The sequence below is a fragment of the Phallusia mammillata genome, chromosome 2 (genome assembly GCF_965637545.1).
Source record: "Phallusia mammillata chromosome 2, kaPhaMamm4.hap1.1, whole genome shotgun sequence".
Lineage (NCBI taxonomy): Eukaryota > Metazoa > Chordata > Ascidiacea > Phlebobranchia > Ascidiidae > Phallusia > Phallusia mammillata.
This window is the reverse complement of record NC_137253.1, coordinates 33,363,687-33,389,278: the sequence shown is the minus strand read 5'-3', so window position 1 is coordinate 33,389,278 and position 25,592 is coordinate 33,363,687. Positions and strand designations below refer to the sequence as shown.

General features: G+C 39.0%; 5 protein-coding genes and 1 long non-coding RNA gene across 25 annotated transcripts in view; all 6 read right to left on the bottom strand.

Annotated features, from left to right (window-relative positions):
- The window catches only part of LOC145212626 (uncharacterized), a 124,913-nt gene extending 120,896 nt beyond the window's left edge, over nt 1-4,017 (bottom strand). For 4 of the 12 annotated variants that reach the window (XR_013856751.1, XR_013856753.1, XR_013856755.1 and 1 more), the window contains exons 1-6: nt 3,380-4,017; nt 3,018-3,256; nt 2,688-2,789; nt 2,060-2,258; nt 1,428-1,500; nt 239-1,167 (exon numbers count right to left, since the gene is read on the bottom strand). Coding sequence is in view for 1 of the 12 variants with exons in the window: in XM_080080814.1 (XP_079936940.1) it covers nt 239-296 (58 nt within the window). In the remaining 11 variants the exon portion in view is untranslated. The remainder of the gene's footprint in view (nt 1-238; nt 1,168-1,427; nt 1,501-2,059; nt 2,259-2,687; nt 2,790-3,017; nt 3,257-3,379) is intronic. The other 8 variants (XR_013856757.1, XR_013856750.1, XR_013856756.1 and 5 more) reach the window with 6 other exon arrangements.
- A 732-nt stretch (nt 4,018-4,749) lies between these two features.
- LOC145212629 (uncharacterized) lies at nt 4,750-6,361 on the bottom strand. The gene is made up of 2 exons (XR_013856763.1): nt 5,814-6,361; nt 4,750-5,514 (listed from the first exon to the last, which is right to left on the bottom strand). It is a non-coding gene; the product is annotated as an uncharacterized LOC145212629 (long non-coding RNA).
- Nucleotides 6,362-6,388: 27 nt separating this feature from the next.
- LOC145212625 (mitogen-activated protein kinase-binding protein 1-like) lies at nt 6,389-9,552 on the bottom strand. 2 transcript variants are annotated; one of them, XR_013856747.1, is made up of 4 exons: nt 9,290-9,552; nt 7,837-8,464; nt 6,979-7,266; nt 6,389-6,704 (listed from the first exon to the last, which is right to left on the bottom strand). XR_013856747.1 is itself a non-coding variant. In XM_080080813.1 (3 exons), the coding sequence occupies exons 1-2, from the start codon at nt 8,038-8,040 to the stop codon at nt 7,216-7,218; spliced, it is 255 nt and encodes an 84-aa protein (XP_079936939.1). In that variant the 5' UTR covers nt 8,041-8,102; the 3' UTR covers nt 6,389-6,704; nt 6,979-7,215. The 2 variants fall into 2 exon arrangements, 1 of the variants encoding a protein (XP_079936939.1); XM_080080813.1 differs by lacking the exon at nt 9,290-9,552 and having other exon boundaries at nt 7,837-8,102.
- An 89-nt stretch (nt 9,553-9,641) lies between these two features.
- Nucleotides 9,642-13,985, bottom strand: LOC145212623 (uncharacterized). Of its 2 annotated transcripts, none has more exons than XM_080080803.1 (2): nt 10,081-13,985; nt 9,642-10,018 (listed from the first exon to the last, which is right to left on the bottom strand). In XM_080080803.1, exon 1 carries the CDS (start codon nt 13,952-13,954, stop codon nt 10,622-10,624), a length of 3,333 nt encoding a protein of 1,110 aa, XP_079936929.1. In that variant the 5' UTR covers nt 13,955-13,985; the 3' UTR covers nt 9,642-10,018; nt 10,081-10,621. The 2 variants fall into 2 exon arrangements, with proteins under 2 accessions (XP_079936929.1, XP_079936930.1); XM_080080804.1 differs by lacking the exon at nt 9,642-10,018 and having other exon boundaries at nt 10,069-10,142; nt 10,308-13,985.
- On the bottom strand, nt 13,967-17,264 carry LOC145213330 (uncharacterized). Its single transcript, XM_080081558.1, has 3 exons — nt 17,042-17,264; nt 14,112-16,979; nt 13,967-14,047 (listed from the first exon to the last, which is right to left on the bottom strand). Exons 2-3 carry the CDS (start codon nt 16,515-16,517, stop codon nt 13,967-13,969), a joined length of 2,487 nt encoding a protein of 828 aa, XP_079937684.1. The 5' UTR covers nt 16,518-16,979; nt 17,042-17,264.
- Nucleotides 17,265-18,596: 1,332 nt separating this feature from the next.
- On the bottom strand, nt 18,597-25,407 carry LOC145212624 (mitogen-activated protein kinase-binding protein 1-like). Of its 7 annotated transcripts, XM_080080807.1 has the most exons (8): nt 24,941-25,407; nt 24,557-24,685; nt 23,727-23,866; nt 23,238-23,454; nt 22,203-22,490; nt 21,606-21,929; nt 19,662-19,802; nt 18,597-19,357 (listed from the first exon to the last, which is right to left on the bottom strand). In XM_080080807.1, the coding sequence occupies exons 2-4, from the start codon at nt 24,664-24,666 to the stop codon at nt 23,438-23,440; spliced, it is 267 nt and encodes an 88-aa protein (XP_079936933.1). In that variant the 5' UTR covers nt 24,667-24,685; nt 24,941-25,407; the 3' UTR covers nt 18,597-19,357; nt 19,662-19,802; nt 21,606-21,929; nt 22,203-22,490; nt 23,238-23,437. The 7 variants fall into 7 exon arrangements, with proteins under 7 accessions (XP_079936933.1, XP_079936938.1, XP_079936931.1 ...); XM_080080812.1 differs by lacking the exon at nt 24,941-25,407 and having other exon boundaries at nt 24,526-24,933; XM_080080805.1 differs by lacking the exon at nt 24,941-25,407 and having other exon boundaries at nt 24,557-24,933.
- Nucleotides 25,408-25,592: the final 185 nt, after the last annotated feature.

Genomic DNA, 25,592 nt, shown 5'->3' with positions numbered 1-25,592 from the left:
TATTGGCAAGGGATGGGCCAAGCCGAGCTAGAACCCGAGTACTCGGTACCGAGCACTGTTGTTTTGATGCTCGCTGCTCGCCTGAGCAGTTGCACAAACTGACCCGAGTATGAAATTTGCATATGTATGCCGGGCAGTGTGCCAAAGAGTTTCCAAGAACAGGCTGTGGGATTTGTTTGTGGGCAACACATAAACACTGAAAATAAATACAAAAATGGGTATCGTTTACAGGAGCTACCTTGGTTACCTGTGTCAAATTGCAAGGACAACATTTTTGTGTGTATACTTCTGATCATGCAGCAAAAGCACTTTTTATTGCAATGATTCCTTCCACATCCTGCATCACCACTGCATCCTGCTAAGACAACAGCTCACATGGAAAGCGAATGGAACTTATGTGGTCACCTACAATACATGCAAAGAGAAGTAGGTAAGGCAAACAAAAAATGTTTAGATGAGCACATGTTGGATCATGTGACTAAGCAAACCAGTTAAAAACAGAAAAGTTTAACATCTCAAAGGAATACATTGGGGCATTAAACAACAGAAAACTAGAAGGGTGGCTTAGAACACATTGCTCTTGCACATACACTATGATCTATTTTTAAAACATACATTAATTTCCTATCCTTTTTTTGTATTGGGTCCCATATTAGCCATCGTCTTTTATAACCTTGGTTGTTTCTGCAGGCAAAAACTCATGAGTCCCCACATATGCAAAGTTGAAAGTCAAAGGGCTGTTAACAACCCCCGAACTGCAATGGTGCAATAACGATAATTGGCATACTTTACAAGCTATCCAAATTTTAGCCAATTTTGACATTGTTCACAAACTCACCCATTTTAAGGGGGCTAGTGGGGTAAATACTACGATTATCCGGACAAACAAAGTGGGATGCACATTAACATAACTATATCTACCATCTGTATAAATTTCAGGAAAAGCCATCAAACATTAAATGAAAAAAAAGAGTCGGACAAACTTTGGGTAGAAGAAAAAAGAAGAAAAAAACAAAAACATTTTGAGTAAAATCAATATGTGTCCCCTTCAGGGAAAGGGATCCATAATAATCCAATCTTTTCTATATCAGGCTTGCATAAAAGACTCATGATGGATGTCACTTGTAATCTGGATGAACACGTGTTGGATCATGTGACCAAACAAACCTGTTAAAAACAGAAAAGTTTAACATCTAATAGGAAAATATACCTGTGCATCAAACAACAAAAAAACAACAGCTACCAATGGTTTGAGCAGAATCTACACCAGTGGTGTTTAACCTATGTGTTGCGACCTAAGATAGGGTTGTTTACCATTTTAGTGGGGGTCACGAATGCTTTCGATAAACATGCTACTCCAAGAGTATGCTATTCCAAACCATGTAGTATATACATTAAAATCAAACAAATAAAAGTTAACATATCACCTCACATTAAAATTCCTGATTAAAAGATGCTGTGCTGTCTTCCAAAACAAAGAAGTTAGCTAATATCACAAACCTAAAACAAAATCAACAATATATAAATTTAAGATCTAATCCAGTGGTTCTTAACCTGTGGGTAGTTACCCCCAAAGTGGTAATTTGGCATTTTGAAAGGGGTAACATAGATTTTCTGTTATAGTTATTTTTAGATTCTTAATTATCATTATTGTAACCAGCAAAAATTTTGTAATGAGGCTAAAATTTATTCAAAATTTTATAGTCCAGTTAGTGATAGGCATCATAGGCATGAGGTAGCATTTGTTTCCTTTGTAGTAGTAAGGATAATTTAGACCCCAAAAATGTTAGGTGATATTTTTCTAATAAGGGGTAATTGATATCCATCAAAACATTTTGTGGGTAACAACAGAAAAAAGGTTAAGAACCACTGATCTAATCAAACCAGTAAATGCATCGATCCTATATTTGTTTTCTACACTCTAAAGCAGAAGATGACAATATGTTTGCCACAACTCATTGCCAGGCTGTGGGATTTGTTTAGGTACAACACATAAACATTGCACTACAAAAAAACAGGAAAAAGACTAATTGTATAAGTGTCATTTTGCAGCATTTACCTAGGATAGCTGTTCGAAATTGCAAAGACAGCATTTTTGTGTACATACGCTGGTGGATACTTCTGATCATGCAGCAAAAGCACTGTATTTTGTAGCCCAAAGGAGTTTATTGCAATGATTTCTTCTACCTCCTGCATCACCACTGCATCCCGCTAAGACAACAGTTCGCATGGAAAGCGAATTGAACTTATGTGGCCACCTGCAACATATACAAAGAGACGTAGATAAGGCAAACAAAAAATGTTTGGCGAGATAATGTGTTATGGTACTATTCGTCAAAGATCCACCTAGGAGCCTCTTAAATATTTGAGGACACTGGTTGAAAAACCTACATGTGCCAAGAAACACTCAACTAATGATTTATACTATGAATAAATCAATGAGTCTTAAAATGCTCGGTATGTACCTACAGCCCCATCGAGTCAAAAACTATAATATACATACACATTTTGCTTGCTACTGAGGCATTTACTGATACCGGGCTCACTGTCATCAAAAAGTCAACCAGCAGTATCATGTCTCATTCAAAGAGCTTTATAGTGGAGAAGAGCATGCTACTCCAAACTATGTAGCATATACATTAAAATCAAACAAATAAAAGGTAACATATCACCTCACATTAAAATACCTCATTAATAGATGCTGTGCTGTCTTCAAAAAAATAATATCCATCAGTTTTCTAATTGGTATCATAAGTGTATGCCTCAGCGGGTTAGCCAACATCTCAAACCTAAAACAAAATCAACAATATAAATTTAAGATCAAATCATAGCACTAAATGCATTTGATTCTATATCATATTTGTATCCCTAAATTTTACAGCATATAGGATACAAGAGAAAATACAAATTACCACACAGGCATTTCGGACTAGGTACCAATTGGACATAATTCGGCTGTATAGTACTGTTCCAAGGCTAACAGCTAAACAGTAGAAAACTACAACACACATGCCCACCTTTCAGATGTTGAATGTTGTTCTAAAGTCTTTGCTTAGAACGAAAAAACTGCCTCAGCCGTCCAAGCCCACCAGCTGCATCTTCACAGGACAGTGATATAAGGTAGGTGACTGGCAATGGAAAAATAGCACCCAATCTTGTCATAATTTGGGCTAATGTAGAAGACAAAGTTTGGATGCCATTCTCTCTGTTGCAATTCAGATCTTTGAAATGAATTGAATATTAATACTCTAGAAACCTGACAAAACATAAGGTACAAGTTAAAGTTCGTACAAGGCAGAAAAGTTTCTTAGTAAACTGTATAACAGGGTCACAGAGCTGCCACTGAAAATTTTAAAATATCCCAAGGTTCATCACTTACCAAAAATTCCAAGGTTTGTCGAAAAATCACAAGATCACCTAAAAAATGGCAAACACACAGTATATATCTAATCTAGTGCAGGCAACATAATTATTATAGTTACGCCAGAACCCAGCCACCACGTACCGTACCTTCAAACAGACGCTAAGAAATACCAGTAAAATACGAAAGAAAAAATAGTTTTTGTGTACATCTTTTTACTGGTACATGATACATCGAAAAAGCAATAATGCTGGCCTGACTTACTAGTTTTGACAGTGTTTTTCAATCAACTTGCACGGCTTCGATCACTAAATTGACAAAGCACTGTTATGCAAACTGTTAATTCAAAAAATGGATTTTGCAAAACGATTATTTTTGATGAAAAATGGTAATAAGTTAACCTTAAACGTATTCAACGGATAATATAAAAAAATCCCAAGATTTGAAACGTTTTTTCCCAAAGTCCCAAGCTCAGCACTGAAATCCCAAGTTCTTGGGAAAAATCCCAAGGAGTGGCAGCCCTGCTGAGTTACCTAACGATTCTGTCTTTAATCTTCATAATTTTGCGACAAAACGAATAAAAACAGTCTCAAGGTCTCAACTTTTAAGACACAAATTTTCACCACGTCTGTTTACAAACAGCTGATGACGTAATGTTTATTTTCACAATTGTTCAAAACCCATGTTTCGCGCTCAATAATTTTCGAAAATAAATGCACATTAACGAACTTCTGAACTTGCAATTCCATCGAGGCGTAAGTTTAACTTGTAAATCACTTTTGCAGCAAAAAGACGCAATCTACTATCGTTCTTGGACCAATGAAACGTTACTTCTTTATTTGAGTTTGCATTCGGCAAAAGGTTATCACGCGATCAATTTTTTTATGAAAAAGCATTTATTCCCCATTCATTGGCACAAAACAAAACCGGAGATAGCCAGCAATGGCTGAATTTCGGCACTGGAAATTTCTGAAAAAATGTTACGTCATAACTAAACACTGAAATCATATTTGCCAATTTAGGAATTATTACGTCACATTTATTAGATTCAGAAAACTGTACCAAAAAAGTTTGTAAACAATTGCGGTCAATTAAGACACCAAATTTTATTATAACTCCAAAAGTGCAATTTTTTCCCCAAATTCATGCCGCAATTGATAACAAAATATTTTTTTATGGTATCACTTTTCATGACATGGTCGTTAGTGCGTGACCAAATTTCCACAAAAAGCTTGTCAACAAACATTTTTTGACAAATCTCAACGTTTACATGTGATTTTATGGATTCCTTTTATTCTATGTTTAAATAAATCTCTGTCTGCCTTATCAAGTAACAGCACAAACATAATAAAGAGATATTTTACACAATGCAAAACAACACGGACGGATCTAGAAGAAAACTTTATTTACGCCAAAAACATGCACCAGATTTTGAACACAAGCGAAACCATACATAATAGGATCCACTAAAATAGGACATTTCATTTACTGGAACCATGCCTTCTACAAAACACATCTTCTATTAAAACTATTTCAGCAACCTTACTGTCTGAGGCGATGCAATGTCAAATGTTTTCAAGCAGGAAGGTTTGTGAAATCAAGGGACACACAAATGAACATATACAGCAATTAGGCTACAAATACAAAGTAGAAACAACTTAAACAATTGGTGCAGAAAACATAGGGGTTTATATCTACATAAGTTAGCCTGTTTGATCAAAACATAAAAATAACAGCTTGAATTTAAATGTAACATGTCTTATCTTATGTTACCTTCTGAGACCAACACATTACACCCAAAATCAAAAACGGAAAGACACAATCCCACTATACGCACACATGACTTAAAGAGTGTAAATTTGTAAAGTAGATTCTATGACCGGCTTCAATTAAACAGCTTTAAAAACCTACAGTGAAGAAAAAGGTGCAAAAACCAGGGGTTTCCATACTTTGCCATAACACAAAACACTTGTTGTAAAAAAATTGCATACCCGACACATTAAACCATCAATGCTCTAGTGGATAATCTTGAAAATACCATATAAAAGTGTGTGTGGGGGGGGGGGGGGGGAGACAAAGAAAATAATCCATCAGTAAATCCAAGCTATGACTCAAATGTTGGTATGTATGTGTCCTTCTGCTACTGTGCAAGCCTGAAATAAGAATACAAAAAGACATTTAGAAATGAAATCAAAGTTTAAAATGTATATGTGGCTTTGTCAAGCATATACTGGTCAAAAATATTTAGCCCCAAGGGACAGCCTACACTTGCCTAAGAAAATTGGTTTCCAGGCCAAACATAAACAGCTTAGCAATGTGACTTAGTAGTTTTTAGAAACTAACACTGCCTATTACTTAGGTGAAATATATATGTCTAAATAAAAGAGTGGACGACTTCAGACTTGTCAAAGTTTTTAGTCTGTCACATATAAGTTAAATCCCAACATCCCACCTTTTCTTTGTGTAATTTATCTCCCATTTCCCTAGTTCAGGTAAAGGTTTGTTGCTTAATAACCCTGACTCATCGTTGGACAACTGCTTAGTCACTCACTTTGACAACAATGACTCATCAGTATTTTGTTGCTCAGCATCTGAAAAAGCAATTGTAAGTTCTTAAAAAGCCAAACAAAATAAATACAAACCAGCAAAATGCATAAAAATGTTGACACTTCTTTACAAATTGAATTTGCATAATGAAGTTTGTGCTGATGTGTGTAATAAGATAAACAGTAAAGGAATCATAATAAAATAAAAAAGTGTATTCTGAATGTCAATAAATATGATAATAGTAACATATCACACCAGCCAAAACAGTGGTCATTCTGTTTAAATCAAGGAAAAAATATCAAGATACAAAAAAAGATTATAAGTTTAAATATGTGATAAAATAAAATTATTTCGGAAAACATAAATAATGTCTTTCCTAATGCAGGATATTTTCTGGGATCATTACCAAAGCAACTCTGCAAACACCTCAACTAACAGACAAATCATTTGGAAATCGCAGCAAGGGACATTACCTTGTTGTGAAATGTCAAAGTTGAAGGGTCGTCAAACTCATCACTGAACGGGATGTCAACATTACTAGGATGCGTCGAATCATCGATTATTTCTACTGTAAACTAGTCGTTTGTAGCAAAATACGAGGTTTTATTCAAATCTGGACTTCCAGGCATGGAGGTGGCACCTTTCTGGGTTTGTTTGAGCTCTTCTGTCACCCGATGGCTAAATGTCCGCCCAAATATGCAACTGTCGGCAGATGCGGAGATTAAGTGAGAGTTGTGGTCGAAAGTGAGAGCAACCGCTACCTCTGAATGCCGGCTGATCATGCAAACACAATCTCCTGCGAGACAAACAAAAGATTCTTGTTAAAAATGTTAATTGGAAAAACAGTTGCAAATACATTAAAGCAATTTAAAAACTGATGCAGAAAAAAATGCAAACTTGTAAAAGGCCAGTATTGTGAAATTTCAACCATGAGTAAATTTGCTAGACATACATTTAGTCATTTGACATGAATAAAACATGTTTGATTGAATTAAGTGGAAAGACTTATTAATACTGCATATCTGCAAATTGCTTTTCAATTTTCTCATCAAATGCAAACCAACACTGACCTGTGGTGTACGGGAGGACATAGATGTTTTTATCAACACACGAGGTTGCAACAAGCGTTTTGTACCAAAGATGTCATATTTGGTTAAATTGCAGCTGCACGCAACTAGCACTGAATCATCGATGAATAAAATCCACAGTTAGAATGGCTGGGTTTAAAATTTTGTGGATTTGCTTACTCAACAATGTCCATGTCAGCCATCGAGTGTTTCTCAATGTAATGTTGTTCTCAACTGATGTCAGTTGTAGTAGTAGAGAGACTTGTCTGTTCCACAGCTCATTGGTCGAAACTGTAATTATAAATCTGATTTAGACCAAGAATTGTCAGCATCAAGATTAAACAACTATGCTCTCTGTTAAACAACATAATGAGACTAAAACACAAAAATCACAAATGTGGTACAAAAACAAATGCAGCTGAAAACTGGACACTTTCACTGTGACTGATATATATATATATAATTAAGAAAGCTTAGGCAAAGCAAAAAGCAATGTACAAAGAAAGGTTCGGAAAAAAGTCAGATTTTTAAATGTTACACATTTGGTTCAAACAAAGGCACATCACTTAAACGTGCGTGTTGCATTTTCCAAATTTACCCTTGTTAACTTGTATCATTTAAATTTCAGCGTTTTAATGCAGTTTATTGTAGTTCGTGTAAATGATACTTAGTGCATTGATTTTGCATTTTGTGTCAACTGAATGGAAATAGCCACACCAGTGACAGTTTACTTCAGGAAACATTGTTGTCCAGATCACAATAAAAAATTATATAAGACTTGGATTAGATATTCTAGAATCGAAACAACTATTCTAAAATACCTAGTTATACTAGTTTCAACTTTCCTACATGACAGTTTACCTCATAATCTCGGTTCGCAAACTTCAAAGCAGTGACGGCAGCAGAGTGATCAGCTATCATGTTGGACGGAATATAATCATCAGTAAACATGTGAACACATCGATCTCTACTCGCGCTTGCAAGCATCGAACCACGGTGAGAATAATCCATGCTTAATATATCCCCGTCGTGTGACGAAATAAATGATATCCTCTTAAACGTCATAAGGTCGTACACACTAAAAACAAATGATTGGTTGTCATAAAAACTGCAAAACTATTTAGTCTTAAGGATTACAAAAAAACAATTCAAAAATAACAACTTAAAACCAAATTCCAAATTTACTGTGGCTTGGAAAAACAAGCTAAAATAGGTGCAGCCTAGAAACCAGCGATGAAATTACTGATGCATATTTATGATAAAGAGTGTTAAATTGTGTGCAGAATTCCCTAATGTGCCCAGACATAAAGATGACTACAAATTGAATTAGGAAGTATGTTGAATACATACTGCTGGATACTCCCACTCCTGTCGCCAACCGCATGTGTTTGCCGTCATTCTGAACAGAAATGCAACATGCTTCAACCGATGTTTTAGTGTCCGTGGAGTGTTTCTCCATACTTTCCAATAGAATTGTGTGTTTCAGAACCTACAAATATTTAATAACTAACTTATTGCTTGTTCAATACATATATCCTACAAACAGCCACAATATATAATGTTCTTATTGATCGTCCAATAAATATATCCTACAAACAGCCACAATACATAATGTTCTTATTGATCGTCCAATACATATATCCTACAAACAGCCACAATATATAAGGTTCGTACACATGTTTGGTCATCGATTTTCCAAATCCTGACTCTGCCGTCATTTGAAACCGAAACAAAACAGCTGACTCAGCACAATCAGGAAGAGTCGGCAAAAACACCACAAGGAAGAAACTATTATTACATGTAAACAGGGTTTTGTGCCCCAGTGATTTAAATCAGTGGCAAAAACAAAACAAGAATTTGACTAAATAAATTAAATCACAAAGACTTTTCTGAATTTGGTTTACATTTATAATTCCACTGTTATAATTAGTGTGGAGCAGACAATTTACACTCACGAGACATGATTACAGCAGCTGACGTTACAACATTTCATTCATTTTCAGCCACTACTGATGATATTTGAATAGTTATAGTATGTCTATTGACATAAGCTTATATACTTTTTGTTATGAATTATGTTATGATCTCCATGGATGTGAGGGGTACAGAAACTGACGATGCTTTTTTTGAGCACATTTAACATTTAAAAAAAATAAATCACTAAAAAATGATCAGTCACTGTTTTTCAGTATTTTGGATATCGAAGAGCAGAGTATCCCGATTAATAACATTTATTGTTTACAATTGTCTTTTGTGATGAAATATAATTTTTTTAGTGATGTAACTTCAATATATGTATGTTCCAAAGACAAACCTTTTTTCCCAGACACATGAACTGTGAAACCTGGAAACTGAAGTGACATTTGGTTTTTCAAAATCCATCACATCAGTTATAACAAGTGAGTGATCAGAAAATACAAGATTAGGCCACATGTTGTAGACATCTACTGACATCGCAAGCACTTCATAACCTCTGCAAAAATCCAATTGTAAGTTCAAAATAATTAATGTAAAAATATATTAAACAATATGCATGGATCTGTTCATAAATTTAGTCATAAAAATAAAAGCTCAAATAGATGTAAATGCAACAGGGTTTATTATTTTATAACTGCTTCTGCAAATGCTCATGCCCACATCAGTGATTGTAACGTCCCGTGAACGCGCCCCGGTTATGGCGCGGAACGTCACACGAGGAGAGAATTGAAACGCGATTCCTAATAGCCTCCAACAACCAGTCCACACAGATAGATGTTTTGCTGATCTTATTAGGCGAATTCTTTGAATGTAGGACGATGAAAACGAATAGGAAACGTATAGGAAACGTTAGGAAACGTATCGGAATCGTTAGGAAACGTATCGGAATCGTTAGGAAACGTATCGGAATCGTTAGGAAACGTATCGGAATCGGTTTCTGCACAAAGCATGACATTAACACACTGCGCTTTAAATGCAGAAATATAGCACAAATCTTACCAACTGTTGTGGTAACCGGAGAGAGTAAATAGCACGGGTATTCAACTCGCATCAATTACTGGCACACCTAAACATTCAATTACATATATCACCACACTGCGCCTTTATGACGTCACACACAGTTCTTACCAAGCTATGTTGGGTGACAGTTCAGAATAAGTCACGCTTCACGTGAAGATAAAACAGAAATACTGCGTAAACAAAATGCAACTTAAGCACCTTGTCTAAACCCAATTACACGTACAGTACAACTATTACAAAGCGAATGACATATTAAGTCATTGCGGTTAAGTTCGCATTCATTACAATAATTCACATTTTGGAGTCATTAAACACATATGTACAAAGTGACTCACCAATAATCGTCAACACGACAATAAATAGCCTTTTCTAATTCAACCGACGCAGCACCGTGCTCCACGGAAGTCAGCAACAAAAAAGAACTGAACCACGTTGCGTTATCACACAAAACTGGCAGCCGATTATTACGTCACACAACGCCATAGATTACAACACAAGTTGTACTGAGGAAATGCGGGAATCAATAGAAATCTGCAATTACTGGCAAATAAGATGTAACATACCCCCCCACAATGTACGAATCCAAGGAGTACATTTACAACACAACACACAAACATCGGCAGTAATTGCGAACACAAAAAACACACAACTAATCACGCAACGCGTCGTCGTGGCATAACAAGCACAATTTTGCAATTGGCCGTCTCAAGGCACCAGTGTGAGTCTTGACCACCACCTGGCGCACTACTCCCTTTCGATCAGGAAGCACATCGGTCACGCGACCCAGAAGCCATTTGCTCCTGGGCTGATTATCATCCGTTACAAGCACAACGTCACCGACTGCGAAATTAGAATGTCCATTTGCCCACTTCGATCTGGGCATTAGCGTCGGCAGGTACTCGCGCGACCATCGTCGCCAAAATTGGTCGGCCAAGTATTGTACTTGGCGCCAACGGTTACGATGGTAACAGTCCTTCCCCGTAAACAGTCCAGGGGGCATATTCGGCGCTGCACGTTGCAGCAGTAGGTGATTTGGTGTAAGGGGCTCATCATCCTTCGAATCGAACGTCACCGGAACCAAGGGACGAGAGTTCAGGATGGCCTCGACCTCCACCATCAGTGTCATCAGTTTCTCATCGGACAATGTCTGTTCCGAAAGCAGAGCGTTGAGAATTTTTCGCACAGAGCGTATCATTCGCTCCCAAACCCCACCCATGTGGCTGGCAGTGGGAGGATTGAAGCTCCAGGCAATATCACGTTGTTGCAGATATTTGTAGATCTGCCTTTGGTTCCACCGGTTTAGTTCTTCGCGCAGGATGCGCTCAGCTCCAACGAAGTTTGTGCCGTTGTCGCTGAAGATCTGGTCTGGTCGTCCCCGACGACCGATGAAACGTCGGAGAGCTCCGATAAAGGAGTCCGTAGACAGTGAATGCGCTATCTCGATGTGCGCGGCCCTGGTGGAGAAACAGCTAAAGATGCACCCGTACCTCTTTACCTCACTTCGTCCTTGCTTCACAAGGAAAGGTCCAAAGTAGTCGACACCGACCACTGAGAACGGCGGCCTATCGGTCTGCAGTCTCGCAGCAGGAAGGTCTGCCATCATCTGTTTGCCCAGAGAGCCATTTCTTCGTCGACAGGAAACACACTTGCCGAGAACACGACGAACCGCTACCCCTCCTTTGATGATCCAGTAGCGTTGCCTGAGAGACGACCACGTGTGTCCCATTCCAGAATGGCCAACCTCGTCATGCTGCTGCATAATCACCAGGTCTGTAAATCGATGGTCGTACGGAAGAATCATCGGATGCTTCACATCAAACTCGACACATGCTCGCTCAAGCCTTCCACCAACTCTCATAACTCCATTGACAAAAATTGGGTTAAGCTTTCCAAGAGCCCTCTTTTTCTTTGGTAAACGAACAGGTTCGCCTTTGGCCTTTGACATCGCAGCCATAACGTCTGGGAAACTTCGTCTCTGCACATACTTTACAATCTCAAGCTCGGCAGCCTTGAGTTCAACAACGGTCAGTTGCCCAGTAGGTACTTTATACTTGGCAGGAAACCTCCTTGACATCAACATCGACTTGAATCTGAGCAACCAGCTTACAGCCCTTTTCAGCCGATTGAGTGATGAGTATCTGGCAATGAGTCGATCCGTAGCGGATTCGCTGGCGACCAGACAAACGGTTTGAGTTTCTTTCTTTAACAAAAGAAATTCGATTGGCAATGAGGACAAGTCCGGACAGGTAGGCCATCCATCTTCTTGCTCCCAGAGAAACTGGGGTCCAGTAAGCCATCGGCTGGACCTAAGGAATTTATTCACACTGAGTCCACGAGACGCCTCGTCCGCTGGATTTACCTTGGTGCTGACGTGTCTCCATTGACTAGGCCGGGAAACATCCTCGATTTTGGCCAAGCGATTTGCAACAAACACTGGAAAGCGCTTATTGCAGTTGCGAATACTTTGAAGAACCGCAGTCGAATCCGTCCAGAACACGGATTGGCATTCGTCCAGTTGCAGCTCCTTTCTCACAAGTTGATCCAACTTGGCTGAAACAACGGCCGCCGTCAACTCCAAGCGGGGAATCGAACATGTCTTCAGGGGGGCAACGCGTGCCTTGCCTATTACAAACGAGCAGTGAATGCGTCCTCGCTCGTCTACCAGCCTCAGATAGGTCACCGCACCGTAAGCTGTAGATGACGCATCTGCAAAATGGTGCAATTCCGTTTTTCGCACCTTACCAAAATCGTGGGGCTTCACGCATCTTGGCAGAACGACGTCTCCTAACCGCGGTAGTTGCTGCAACCATTTTGCCCACGATTCGGAGTCTTCATCGGAAAGAACGTCATCCCATCCCAGCTGCTTTCTGCAGAGATCTCTTTGCATCGTCTTTGCCACCACGATCACAGGCGCTGCAAAGCCAAGAGGGTCGTATAAGGAACTTACCACCGACAGGATTGACCTTCTGGTGTAGGCTGTAAGCTGCTTTACATCGACATTGAAACCGAACTCGTCCGAAGAAACGTTCCATCGAACGCCAAGTACCCTCTCGCACGAGGAACCATCCACGTCCAGCTCCTTCACCGATTTAGCCCGTTCCTCTTCATCAATAGACGCGAGAACTCGCTCGCTGTTGCTAAGCCACTTGGTTAGCCGAAATCCCTTCTTCTTGAGAAGTGCACAAATACCTTTGACCAACTGAACTGCTTCTGCTTCAGTCGACACGGATTTTAAACAGTCGTCAACGTAGAAATTCTTTTCTACCGTCTCGACGACTTCCTTTGGAAATTCGCTTCGCAGATCATTAGCGGCTTGTTTAAGACAAAAACTCGCGCAGGAAGGGGAAGAAGTTGCTCCAAACAAATGAACGAGCATCCTGTGCGCGGTGGGCTTCTTCGACACATCGCCATCAGGCCACCACAAGAACCGAAGCGCATCGCAGTCTGTCGGCTTCACACGTATCTGATGAAACATGGCCTCGACGTCGGCGACAAGAGCTACCTTTTCCATCCGAAATCTTGAAAGAACTCCTACTAAGGAATTGGTCAGATCCGGACCCTGGAGTAAAGCATCATTCAACGACTGGTCGCGGTATTTGGCAGCACAGTCAAAAACTACCCGTACTTTCCCGGGCTTGTGTGGATTTGTAACAGGGTGATGCGGCAGGTACCATACTACCTCTGCAGACTGTTTCTCATCTGGAACTTCTTCGGCATAGCCCTTAGCTATGTAACCCTGTACCGTCTTTGTATACGCATCGCGTAGCACGGCGTCGCGTCTCATGCGACGTTCCAAAGAACCCAAACGATTTAGCGCCATGTCCCGGTTGCACCGAAGCGGTTGTGCGTTCGGGCGCCATGGCAACGGCAACTCATAATGACCTTGCTTGAATTGCACACTGGTTTTCATTTTATCTAAGACGTACCGGTCTTCACGCGACATAGGCATCGCGTCGGCGTTAGTATCTTGAAAGTCGGTCATTCCACATTCGCTCTAACTTCTCGTGCAGCGAATCATTGGCAACTTGAGTAAAGTTGACGGAAAACAAATCAGTTGACTTGTTAGAGACAGGTCCTGCCAATGCCCATCCCAGTGGAACTTTAAATGCAACAGGTTGCTTCGGTTTTCCCTTTCGTACCTCTTGCACGAGAAAGGCCTCTGGAACGTCCAGCCCGATGAGCAGCAAAGCTTCACTGCAATCTACCTGTGGGAATGACAGGTCTCTGATATGTGGAAGCGCATCTAATTCCGCGTTTCTCGGAAACTTGTTGGCGGTAATAGGCAGACAATCAACAGCGAACACCTCGGGGAGTTCAACAGTTGTGGAGCCATCAAGCGAAGCAACAGATAAATTTACTCTTTTGCCCTTGCGCCTGCGACTGTCCCCGTTGATCGTTTTAAGCGTCACGTTGCTAGGTTCACCTTGCAGCCCAAGCTTATCTGCCAGTTTCTTGTCGCACAAGGTAATGCCCGAGCCAGTATCTAAAAGAGCGTATGTATTAACAGCCCTACCGTTAGCACGGACTTTGACCGCAACCATCATCAAGTTGACGCTCTGTCTACCAGAGGAAGCATGACAGTCCTTTCCAATCGCCGACACAACCGAACAAACTGTCCGTTCCAGCGCAGGTCCTTTGACAGGAGACTCGTCCTCTCTCTTCTCTGGCGGATGCAACAAGGTGTGATGGGCTTCATTGCAGTCCCTCACGGTACACGCTTTGGGGCTGTTGCACTTAGTGGCAAAGTGCCCAAATCTGAAACAATTATCACAGAGTCTACGGCGCCGGGTGACGCGCAGACGATCGCGGTAAGGAAGGGATTTAAATTCCTCGCACTTAGCAAGCACGTGGTTTCCCGAACAGCACTGGCACAACGGGGTAGTGGGAAAATGGGAAGGTCCGGCACGAACCTTCGGCCTAGATTCTTGTTCGCTTACAACGACATGACTGGAAGCCTTTACATGACTACTTTTACCTTTCGCCTTCTTAGCTTCGTTGCGATGCTCATCGAGCATGCGGCTGAACAACGAATTTGCAATCCGATCATCAGTTTCCACAAAGTCGACAAGATGCTCAAACAAAGGTTCACGGCCAGTATCTCTGAGGATTTTCTCAACACGCCGTTTCCAAGCCTCCTGCATCTTAAACGGTAGACGATTCACAACAGCAATCAACGTAGGGTAATTATTCATCTCGGAATGCTCGTCAATGTCTGAAAGTGTAAGTAAACAATCGCGCAGCGACTGCGCAAACTCGCTTAAACCAGCAGCATCGTTCGGTCGCAATTCTGGACCGTTGACAACACACCTCACACATGCATGAGCGATTATGTGTGACTTGCCAAAGTGGTCGTACAGTAACTGTCTCGCTTGTTGGTACCCGTTTACCTTTAGTCTAAAGCAGTGTTCAATCAATTTACGGGCTTTGCCATCACAATGCTGCGCCAAATACGACAATTTGGCGCCGTCGTCATCGACCTTGTCGTCGATACGAGAATCAAAATTGCGGACAAACTTCCAATAGTCCATTGGATTGCCATCAAAAACGAGAACTTTAGGCTTCGGTCTGTTTATGTGCTTTACAAGTGATGCAATCTCATTGTCATGCACGCCAGTTGGCTTGACCGAATCATATGTACAAATACTATTTACAATTGGGTTTGTTGCTGTGAACGAACCTCTTTCGTCAAACGAAGATTTAATTTTGGGCGCATATTGGGACAGGGGCTCTGACGGAGCAACATAGTCAACCACATACCGCTGATCAGGAGGGCTTCGCTGCGACGTGACAGGCGGTGACGTGAACAATACGCGGCGTTGATCCCCGAGCGGCTCCTCCAGGGGTGGCGTGGTCGATTTACCAGAACCTTCCTTCACCGTCACGTACTCCGTGTTTCCTGACATCTCGTCCCAAACCTTCTCTTCAACCTCTGCGGCTTGTAGCTGGTGCTGCAGTTCTAGCATTTCCATGCTGTCCTTTTGGCGCTGTTCTTCTTCAGCGCGACGGATTTCTTCCCGCCTTTTTATCTCTTCCTCTTCAATGCGGCGCAAATCGTGCTGTCTTGCCAGTTCCTGCTTCTGTGCAGTCTGTTGAATTGCAAGACGCGCGAGCTGTGTAGTTACTTTAACTCTAGTTCTACTGTTAGTCGAAGAACTAGAGCGCCTACTCCGTCCGCAGAACGAGTCGTTGTCCCGTGGACTCTTATCACCGCTTCCACCTGGGCTAGCTATGTTAACAGGTAAAACACTGTCAGATGGAGAATTTACCTCACGAACCCAATGGGAAACTCGGTCATCGAATTCGGCCTTGTTTTTCCTCACGCTTGCTAGTTCATCGGCAAGATCGGGATGCATCTCGTAGGCAGCAACAGCATCGACAAAAAGGTGTTCAAGCGCAACCAAGATCGTCTCGAGCACCTGCTTGTTGCGGTGGTCCTTCATCAGACACTCGGCGGCTAGATATTGATTACTTAGACGTCGACGACAGTCGGCGACTGCTTCAGGAGTTGTAACGTTTGATTGGCTCATCTTGGACGGCTTAAACATTTAACAAACTGTTTAAACTTTACTTCAAGAGGCAGTTGAAACTTGATTTAAACTGCAGATTGTCTTCAATACCCAGTTGAAACTTGATTTCAACTGTATTGTTCTGTTCAACGAACAGTTGAAACTTTCTTTCAGGAAGCAGTTGAAACTTGATTTCAACTGCAATTGTCTTCAACACACAGTTGAAACTTTCATGTAACGTCCCGTGAACGCGCCCCGGTTATGGCGCGGAACGTCACACGAGGAGAGAATTGAAACGCGATTCCTAATAGCCTCCAACAACCAGTCCACACAGATAGATGTTTTGCTGATCTTATTAGGCGAATTCTTTGAATGTGGGACGATGAAAACGAATAGGAAACGTATAGGAAACGTTAGGAAACGTATCGGAATCGTTAGGAAACGTATCGGAATCGTTAGGAAACGTATCGGAATCGTTAGGAAACGTATCGGAATCGGTTTCTGCACAAAGCATGACATTAACACACTGCGCTTTAAATGCAGAAATATAGCACAAATCTTACCAACTGTTGTGGTAACCGGAGAGAGTAAATAGCACGGGTATTCAACTCGCATCAATTACTGGCACACCTAAACATTCAATTACATATATCACCACACTGCGCCTTTATGACGTCACACACAGTTCTTACCAAGCTATGTTGGGTGACAGTTCAGAATAAGTCACGCTTCACGTGAAGATAAAACAGAAATACTGCGTAAACAAAATGCAACTTAAGCACCTTGTCTAAAACCAATTACACGTACAGTACAACTATTACAAAGCGAATGACATATTAAGTCATTGCGGTTAAGTTCGCATTCATTACAATAATTCACATTTTGGAGTCATTAAACACATATGTACAAAGTGACTCACCAATAATCGTCAACACGACAATAAATAGCCTTTTCTAATTCAACCGACGCAGCACCGTGCTCCACGGAAGTCAGCAACAAAAAAGAACTGAACCACGTTGCGTTATCACACAAAACTGGCAGCCGATTATTACGTCACACAACGCCATAGATTACAACACAAGTTGTACTGAGGAAATGCGGGAATCAATAGAAATCTGCAATTACTGGCAAATAAGATGTAACAGTGATATTGAGGCAAGTTGCTTTTTATGTCTACTTGGGCCGTTATTTTTCTCATTAAATATGTAAAAATTTTGAAACTAACTTTTACCAAAATACGACTTCTTATCAGGCAGAAAAAGCAAAAGCACGATTTTGTCTTTAATCTTCATAATTTTGCGACAAAACGACCAAAAACAGTCTCAACTTTAAAGATGAAAATTTTTCGCCACGTCTGTTTACAAACAGCTGATCGCTGATGACGCAATGTTTATTTTCACAGATGTTCAATCAATATGTTTCGCGCTCAATAATTTTCGGAAATAAATGCACATTAACGAACTTCTGAACTTGCAATTCCATCAAGGCGTAAAAGTTTAACTTGTAAATCACTTGTGCAGCAAAAAAACGCAATCTACTATCGTTCTTGGGCCAATGAAACGTTACTTCTTTATTTGAGTTTGCATTTGGCAAAAGGTCATCACGCGGTCAAATTTTTATGAAAAAATTTTTATTGCCCATTCATTGGCACAAAACAAAACCGGAGATAGCCAGCAATAGCTGAATTTCGGCACTGGAAATTTCTGAAAAAATGTTACGTCATAACTAACCACTGAAATCATATTTGGCAAACTCATGAATTATTGCGTCACGTTAATTAGATTCAGAAAACATTACTAATCAAGTTATTAAACAACTGCGGTAAATTAAAACACCAAATTTTATTATAACTCCAAAAGTGCAATTTTTTCCCCAAATTCATGCCGCAATTGATAACAAAGTATTTTTTTATGGTATCACTTTTCATGACATGGTCGTTAGCGCGTGACCAAATTTCCACAAAAAGCTTGTCAACAAACATTTTTTGACAAATCTCAACGTTTACATGTGATTTTATGGATTCCTTTTATTCCATGTTTAAATAAATCTCTGTCTGCCTTATCAAGTAACAGCAACAACACAATAAAGAGATATTTTACACAATGCAAAACAACACGGACGGATCTAAAAGAAAACTTTATTTACGCCAAAAACATGCACCAGATTTTGAACACAAGCGAAAGCATACATAATAGGATCCAATAAAAAAGGACATTTCATTTACTGGAACCATGCCTTCTACAAAACACATCTTCTATTAAAACTATTTCAGCAACCTTACTGTCTGAAGCGATGCAATGTCAAATGTTTTCAAGCAGGAAGGTTTGTGAAATCAAGGGACACACTAATGAACATATACAGCAATTAGGCTACAAATACAAAGTAGAAACAACAATTGGTGCTGAAAGGATAGGGGTTTATATCCACATAAGTAAGCCTGTTTGAATCAAAACATAAAAATAACAGCTTGAATTTAAATGTAACATGTCTTATCTTATGTTACCTTCTGAGACCAACACATTACACCCAAAATCAAAAACGGAAAGACACAATCCCACTATACGCACACATGGCTTAAAGAGTGTAAATTTGTAAAGTAGATTCTATGACCGGCTTCAATTAAACAGCTTTAAAAACCTACAGTGAAGAAAAAGGTGCAAAAACCAGGGGTTTCCGTACTTTGCCATAACACAAAACACTTGCTGTAAAAAAATTGCATACCCGACACATTAAACCATCAATGCTCTGGTGGATAATCTTGAAAATACCGTATAAAAGTGTGTGTGTGTGTGGGGGGGGACAAAGAAAATAATCCATCAGTAAATCCAAGCTATGACTCAAATGTTGGTATGTATGTGTCCTTCTGCTACTGTGCAAGCCTGAAGTAAGAATACAAAAAGACATTTAGAAATGAAATCAAAGTTTTAAATGTATATGTGGCTTTGCCAAGCATATACTGGTCAAAAATATTTAGCCCCAAGGGTCAGCCTACACTTGCCTAAGAAAATTGGTTTCCAGGCCAAACATAAACAGCTTAGCAATGTGACTTCGTTGTTTTTAGAAACTAACACTGCCTATTACTTAGGTGAAATATATATGTCTAAATAAAACAGTGGACGACTTCAGACTTGTCAAAGTTTTTAGTCTGTCACATATTTGTAAAGTTAAATCCCAACATCCCACCTTTTCTTTGTGTAATTTATCTCCCATTTCCCCAGTTCAGGTAAAGGTTTTTGTTGCTTAATAACCCTGACTCATCGTTGGACAACTGCTTAGTCACTCACTTTGACGACAATGACTCATCAGTATTTTGTTGCTCAGCATCTGAAAAAGCAATTGTAAGTTCTTAAAAAGCCAAACAAAACTAGAAGGGTGGCTTAGCACATTTTGTCAATGCCCATACACTATAACCTATTTTAAAACATTCATATATTTCCTCTGCTTATTTTATATTGGGTCCCACATTATTCAGCGTCTTTTATAACCTTAGTTGTTTCTGCAGGCAGAAACTCATGGGTCCCCACACATGCAAAGTTAAAAATAATGCATTTCAAGAGATTACCATGAGAAAGTCGGGTGTTGTAAGGTAAAACACAGTGATCAGCACTGGACTTAAATAATAATACTATGAAACCACAATAATTCAATCAATAGTACTACAAAATTTGAGCCCAATCCACCAATGTTTAAAGGTTTGACCACTAGAGGTGTTTTGAGCAACAACCAATAATGCTTCTGACTACATAGGGCTGTTAACAACCCCCTAACTGCCATGCCACAAAAACATCCAACAAGCAACCCACAAACACAAGTAACACACAACTGGTTGCCCTTGTACCACTATTGGGCCACAGAAATCTTTCGTTTGTGGTGCCCAATAACATACAAATACGTTTTACACTTTGGGGGCTAGTGGGGTAAATGTTGGGCCTACAGGGTTGAACACAACAAACAACACCTATGAATGGCCTCTTCTTCAAGCTATCCAAATTTCAGCCCATTCCGACACTGTTTAAAACATCACCCATTTTAAGGGGTTAACAGGGTAAATACTGGGGTTATCAACACAAACAAAGTGGGAAGCACATCTACATAACTATCTTTACCATATGTGTAAGTTTCGTCCGAATCCATTAAACATTTGATGGCAAAACGAGTCGGACAAACTGTGCGGGGTAAAAAAACATTTTAGGGGGCTAGCGGGGTAAGTACTGGGGTTATCAACACAAACAAAGTGGGATGCACATCTACATAACTATATCTACCATCTGTGCAAATTTCACCCAAATCCATCATACATTTGATGGAAAAAAGAGTCGGACAAACTATGGGTGAAAAAAAACATTTTAGGGGGCTAGCGGGATAAATAGTGGGGTCATCATCACAAACAAAGTGGGATGCACATCTACATAACTATATCTACCATCTGTGCAAATTTCACCCAAATCCATTAAACATTTGATGGAAAAACGAGTCGGACAAACTTTGGGTGAAAAAAACCATTTTAGGGGGCTAGCGGGGTAAATAGTGGGGTTATCAACACAAACAAAGTGGGATGCACATCTACATAACTATACCTACCATCTGCATAAGTTTCATCTAAATTCATTAAACATTTGATGGCAAAACGAGTCGGACAAACTTTGGGGTAAAAGGGGGCTAGCGGGGTAAATACTGGGGTTATCAACAAAAACAAAGTGGGATGCACATCTACATAACTATATCTACCATCTGTGTAAATTTCATCGAAATCCATCAAACATTTCATAGAAAAACGAGTCGGACAAACTTTGGGGGAGAAAAAAAAAGAAGAAAAAAAAAAGAAAAAAAAAGAAAAAAACAAAAAACAATTTGAGTAAAATCAATATGTGTCCCCTTCAGGGAAGGGGACCCATAATAAATACAAACCAGCAAAATGCATAAAAATGTTGACACTTCTTTACAAATTAAATTTGCATAATGAAGTTTGTACTGATGTGTGTAATAAGAAAAACAATAAAGGAATCATAATAAAATAAAAAAGTGTATTCTGAATGTCAATAAATATGATAATAGTAACATATCAAACCTCTGCAAACACCTCAACTAACGGACAAATCATTTGGAAATCGCAGCAAGGGACATTACCTGGATTGTTGTGAAATGTCAAAGTTGGGTCGTCAAACTCATCACTGAACGGGATGTCAACATTACTAGGATGTGTCGAATCATCGATTATTTCTACTGTAAACTAGTCATTTGTAGCAAAATACGAGGTTTTATTCAAATCTGGACTTCCAGGCATGGAGGTGGCACCTTTCTGGGTTTGTTTGAGCTCTTCTGTCACCCGATGGCTAAATGTCCGCCCAAATATGCAACTGTCGGCAGATGCGGAGATTAAGTGAGAGTTGTGGTCGAAAGTGAGAGCAACCACTACCTCTGAATGCTGGCTGATCATGCAAACACAATCTCCTGCGAGACAAACAAAAGATTCTTGTTAAAAATGTTAATTGGAAAAACAGTTGCAAATACATTAAAGCAATTTAAAAACTGATGCAGAAAAAATGCAAACTTGTAAAAGGCCAGTATTGTGAAATTCCTACCATGAGTAAATTTGCTAGACATACATTTAGTCATTTGACATGAATAAAACATGTTTGATTAATTTAAGTGGAAATACTTATTAATATTGTATAACTGCAAATTGCTTTTCAATTTTCTCATCAAATGCAAACCAACACTGACCTGTGGTGTACGAGAGGACATAGATGTTTTTATCAACACACGAGGTTGCAACAAGCGTTTTGCACCAAAGATGTCATATTCGGTTAAATTGCAGCTGCACGCAACTAGCACTGAATCATCGATGAATAAAATCCAAAGTTAGAATGGCTGGGTTTAAAATTTTGTGGATTTGCTTACTCAACAATGGCCATGTCAGCCATCGAGTGTTTTACAACATAATGTTGTTCTCAACTGATGTCAGTTGTAGTAGTAGAGAGACTTGTCTGTTCCACAGCTCATTAGTCGAAACTGCAATTACAAATCTCATTTACACCAAGAATTGTCAGCATCAAGATTAAACAATTATGCTCTCTGTTAAACAACATAATGAGACTAAAACACAAAGTGGTACAAAAACAAATGAAGCTGAAAACTGGACAGTTTCACTGTGACTAATATATATATATATATATCATGCTATTTAGGTTTACATTATTGTGAATTCAATTTAAAATCCCAACTTTAATCTCAGGATTGTCACCTTAATTTGACATTAACAAAATTAAGTGCATCAACAGCCCATTTTGGATACTGTGATGGGTCACTGTACAGTTTTTTAAAACTAGAAATGATGAATTCTGGGCAGGTATCATTGATGATTGAGTCTCTGATTCCATGCATTAATTGTATATATATATATATATATATATGCTAATCACTTAAACGTGCGTGTTTCATTCCAAATTTACCCTTGTTAACTTGTATCATTTAAATCATTTATTTCCAAATTTACCCTTGTTAACTTGTATCATTTAAATTCCAGCGTTTTAATGCAGTTTATTGTAGTTCGTGTAAATGATACTTAGTGCATTGAATTTACATTTTGTGTCAACTGGGTCGAATTAGCCACACCAGTGACAGTTTACCTCGGGAAACATTGTTGTCCAGATCACAATAAAAAATTATATAAGACTTGGATTAGAAGTTCTAGAACTGAAACAACTATTCTAGAATACCTAGTTATACTAGTTTCAACTTCCCCACATCACAGTTTACCTCATAATCTCGGATTGCAAACTTCACAGCAGTGACGGCAGCAGAATGATCAGCTATCGTGTTGGACGGAATATAATCATCAGTAAACATGTGAACCCATCGATCTCTACTCGCGCTTCCAAGCATCGAACCACAGTGAGAATAATCCATGCTTAATATATCCCCGTCGTGTGACGAAATAAATGATATCCTCTTAAACGTCATAAGGTCGTACACACTAAAAACAAATGATTGGTTGTCATAAAAAACGCAAAACTACTTAGCCTTAAGGATTACAAAAGCACAAATCAAAAATAACAACTTAAAACCAAATTCCAAATTTACTGTGGTTGGAAAAACAAGATAAAATAGGTGCAGCCTAGAAACCAGCGATTAAATTACTGATGCGTATTTATGATAAAGAGTGTTCAAATTGTGTGCAGAATTCCCCAATGTGCCCAGACATAAAGATGACTACAAATTGAATTAGGAAGTATGTTGAATACATACTGCTGGATACTCCCACTCCTGTCGCCAACCACATGCGTTTGCCGTCATTATGAACAGAAATGCAACTTGCTTCAACCGATGTTTTAGTGTCCTTGGAGTGTTTCTCCTTACTTTCCAATTGTTCGTCCAATACATATATCCTACAAACAGCCACAATATATAAGGTGTTTGGTCTTCAATTTTCCAAATCCTGACTCTGCCGTCGTTTGAACATGAAACAAAACAGGTGACTCAGCACAATCAGGAAGAGTCTGCAAAAACACCATAAGGAAGAAACTATTATTACATGTAAACAGGGTTTTGTGCCTCAGTGATTTAAATCAGTGGCAAAAACAAAACAAGAATTTGACTAAATAAATTAAATCAGAAAGACTTTTCTGAATTTGGTTTACATTTATAATTCCAGTGTTATAATTAGTGTGGAACAGACAATTTACACTCATGAGACATGATTACAGCAGCTGACATTACAACATTTCATTCATTTTCAGCCACTACTGATGATATTTGAATAGTTATAGTATGTCTATTGACGTAAGCTTATATACTTTTTGTTATGAATTATGTTATGATCTCCATGGATGTGAGGGGTACAGAAACTGACGATGCTTTTTTGAGCACATTCAACATTTAAAAAAAATAAATCACTAAAAAATGATCAGTCGCTGTTTTTCAGTATTTTGGATATCCAAGAGCAGTGTGTCCCAATTAATAAGATATTGTTTACAATTCTCTTTTGTGATGAAATATATTTTTTTTAGTGATGTAACTTCAATATATGTATGTTCCAAAGACAAACTTTGATATCCCAGACACACGAGCTGTGAAACCTGGAAACTGAAGGGACATTTGGTTTTTCAAAATCCATCACATCAGTAATAACAAGTGAGTGATCAGAAAATACAGGATGCAGCCACATGTTGTAGACATCTACTGACATCGCAAGCACTTCATAACCTCTGCAAAAATCCAATTGTAAGTTCAAAATAATTAATGTAAAAATATATTAAACAATATGCATGGATCTGTTCATAAATTTAGTCATAAAAATAAAAGCTCAAATAGATGTAAATGCAACATGGTTTATTATTTTATAACTGCTTCTGCAAATGCTCATGCCCACAGCAGTGATATTGAGGCAAGTTGCTTTTTATGTCTACTTGGGCCGTTATTTTTCTCATTAAATATGTAAAAATTTTAAAACTAACTTTTACCAAAATACGACTTTTTATCATGCAGCAAAAGCAAAAGCACGACTTTGTCTTTAATCTTCATAATTTAGCGACAAAACGACAAAAAACAGTCTCAACTTTTAAGATAAAAATTTTCGCCACGTCTGTTTACAAACAACTGATCGCTCATGACGCAATGTTTATTTTCACAGATGTTCAATCAATATGTTTCGCGCTCAATATTTTCGGAAATAAATGCACATTAACGAACTTCTGAACTTGCAGTTCCATCGAGGCGTAAAAGTTTAACTTGTAAATCACTTTTGCAGCAAAAAGACGCAATCTACTATCGTTCTTGGACCAATGAAACGTTACTTCTTTATTTGAGTTTGCATTCGGCAAAACGTCATCACGCGGTCAATTTTTTATGAAAAAGAATTTATTACCCATTCATTGGCACAAAACAAAACCGGAGATAGCCAGCAATGGCTGAATTTCGGCACTGGAAACTTCTGGAAAATTTACGTCATAACTTAACACTGAAATCATATTTGGCAAACTCATGAATTATTGCGTCACATTAATTAGATTCAGAAAACTTTGCTAATAAAGTTTTTAAACAACTGCGGTAAATTAAAACAGAAAATATTATTTTAACTCCAAAAGTGCAATTTTTCCTCAAATTCATGCCGCA

Coding starts and splice junctions, on each gene's coding strand:
- LOC145212625 (XM_080080813.1), bottom strand. CDS start 8,040: ATGACGTTTAAGAGGATATCATTTATTTCGTCACACGACGGGGATATA. Junction 7,267..7,836: donor TTGCGAACCGAGATTATGAG/GTAAACTGTCAT, acceptor TTATAATTACAG/TTTCGACCAATGAGCTGTGG.
- LOC145212624 (XM_080080807.1), bottom strand. CDS start 24,666: ATGTCAGTAGATGTCTACAACATGTGGCTGCATCCTGTATTTTCTGAT. Junction 23,867..24,556: donor AATGTCCCTTCAGTTTCCAG/GTTTCACAGCTC, acceptor GGCTGTTTGTAG/GATATATGTATTGGACGAAC.
- LOC145213330 (XM_080081558.1), bottom strand. CDS start 16,517: ATGTTTAAGCCGTCCAAGATGAGCCAATCAAACGTTACAACTCCTGAA. Junction 14,048..14,111: donor AGGCCTTTCTCGTGCAAGAG/GTACGAAAGGGA, acceptor GGGCATTGGCAG/GACCTGTCTCTAACAAGTCA.
- LOC145212623 (XM_080080803.1), bottom strand. CDS start 13,954: ATGACCGACTTTCAAGATACTAACGCCGACGCGATGCCTATGTCGCGT.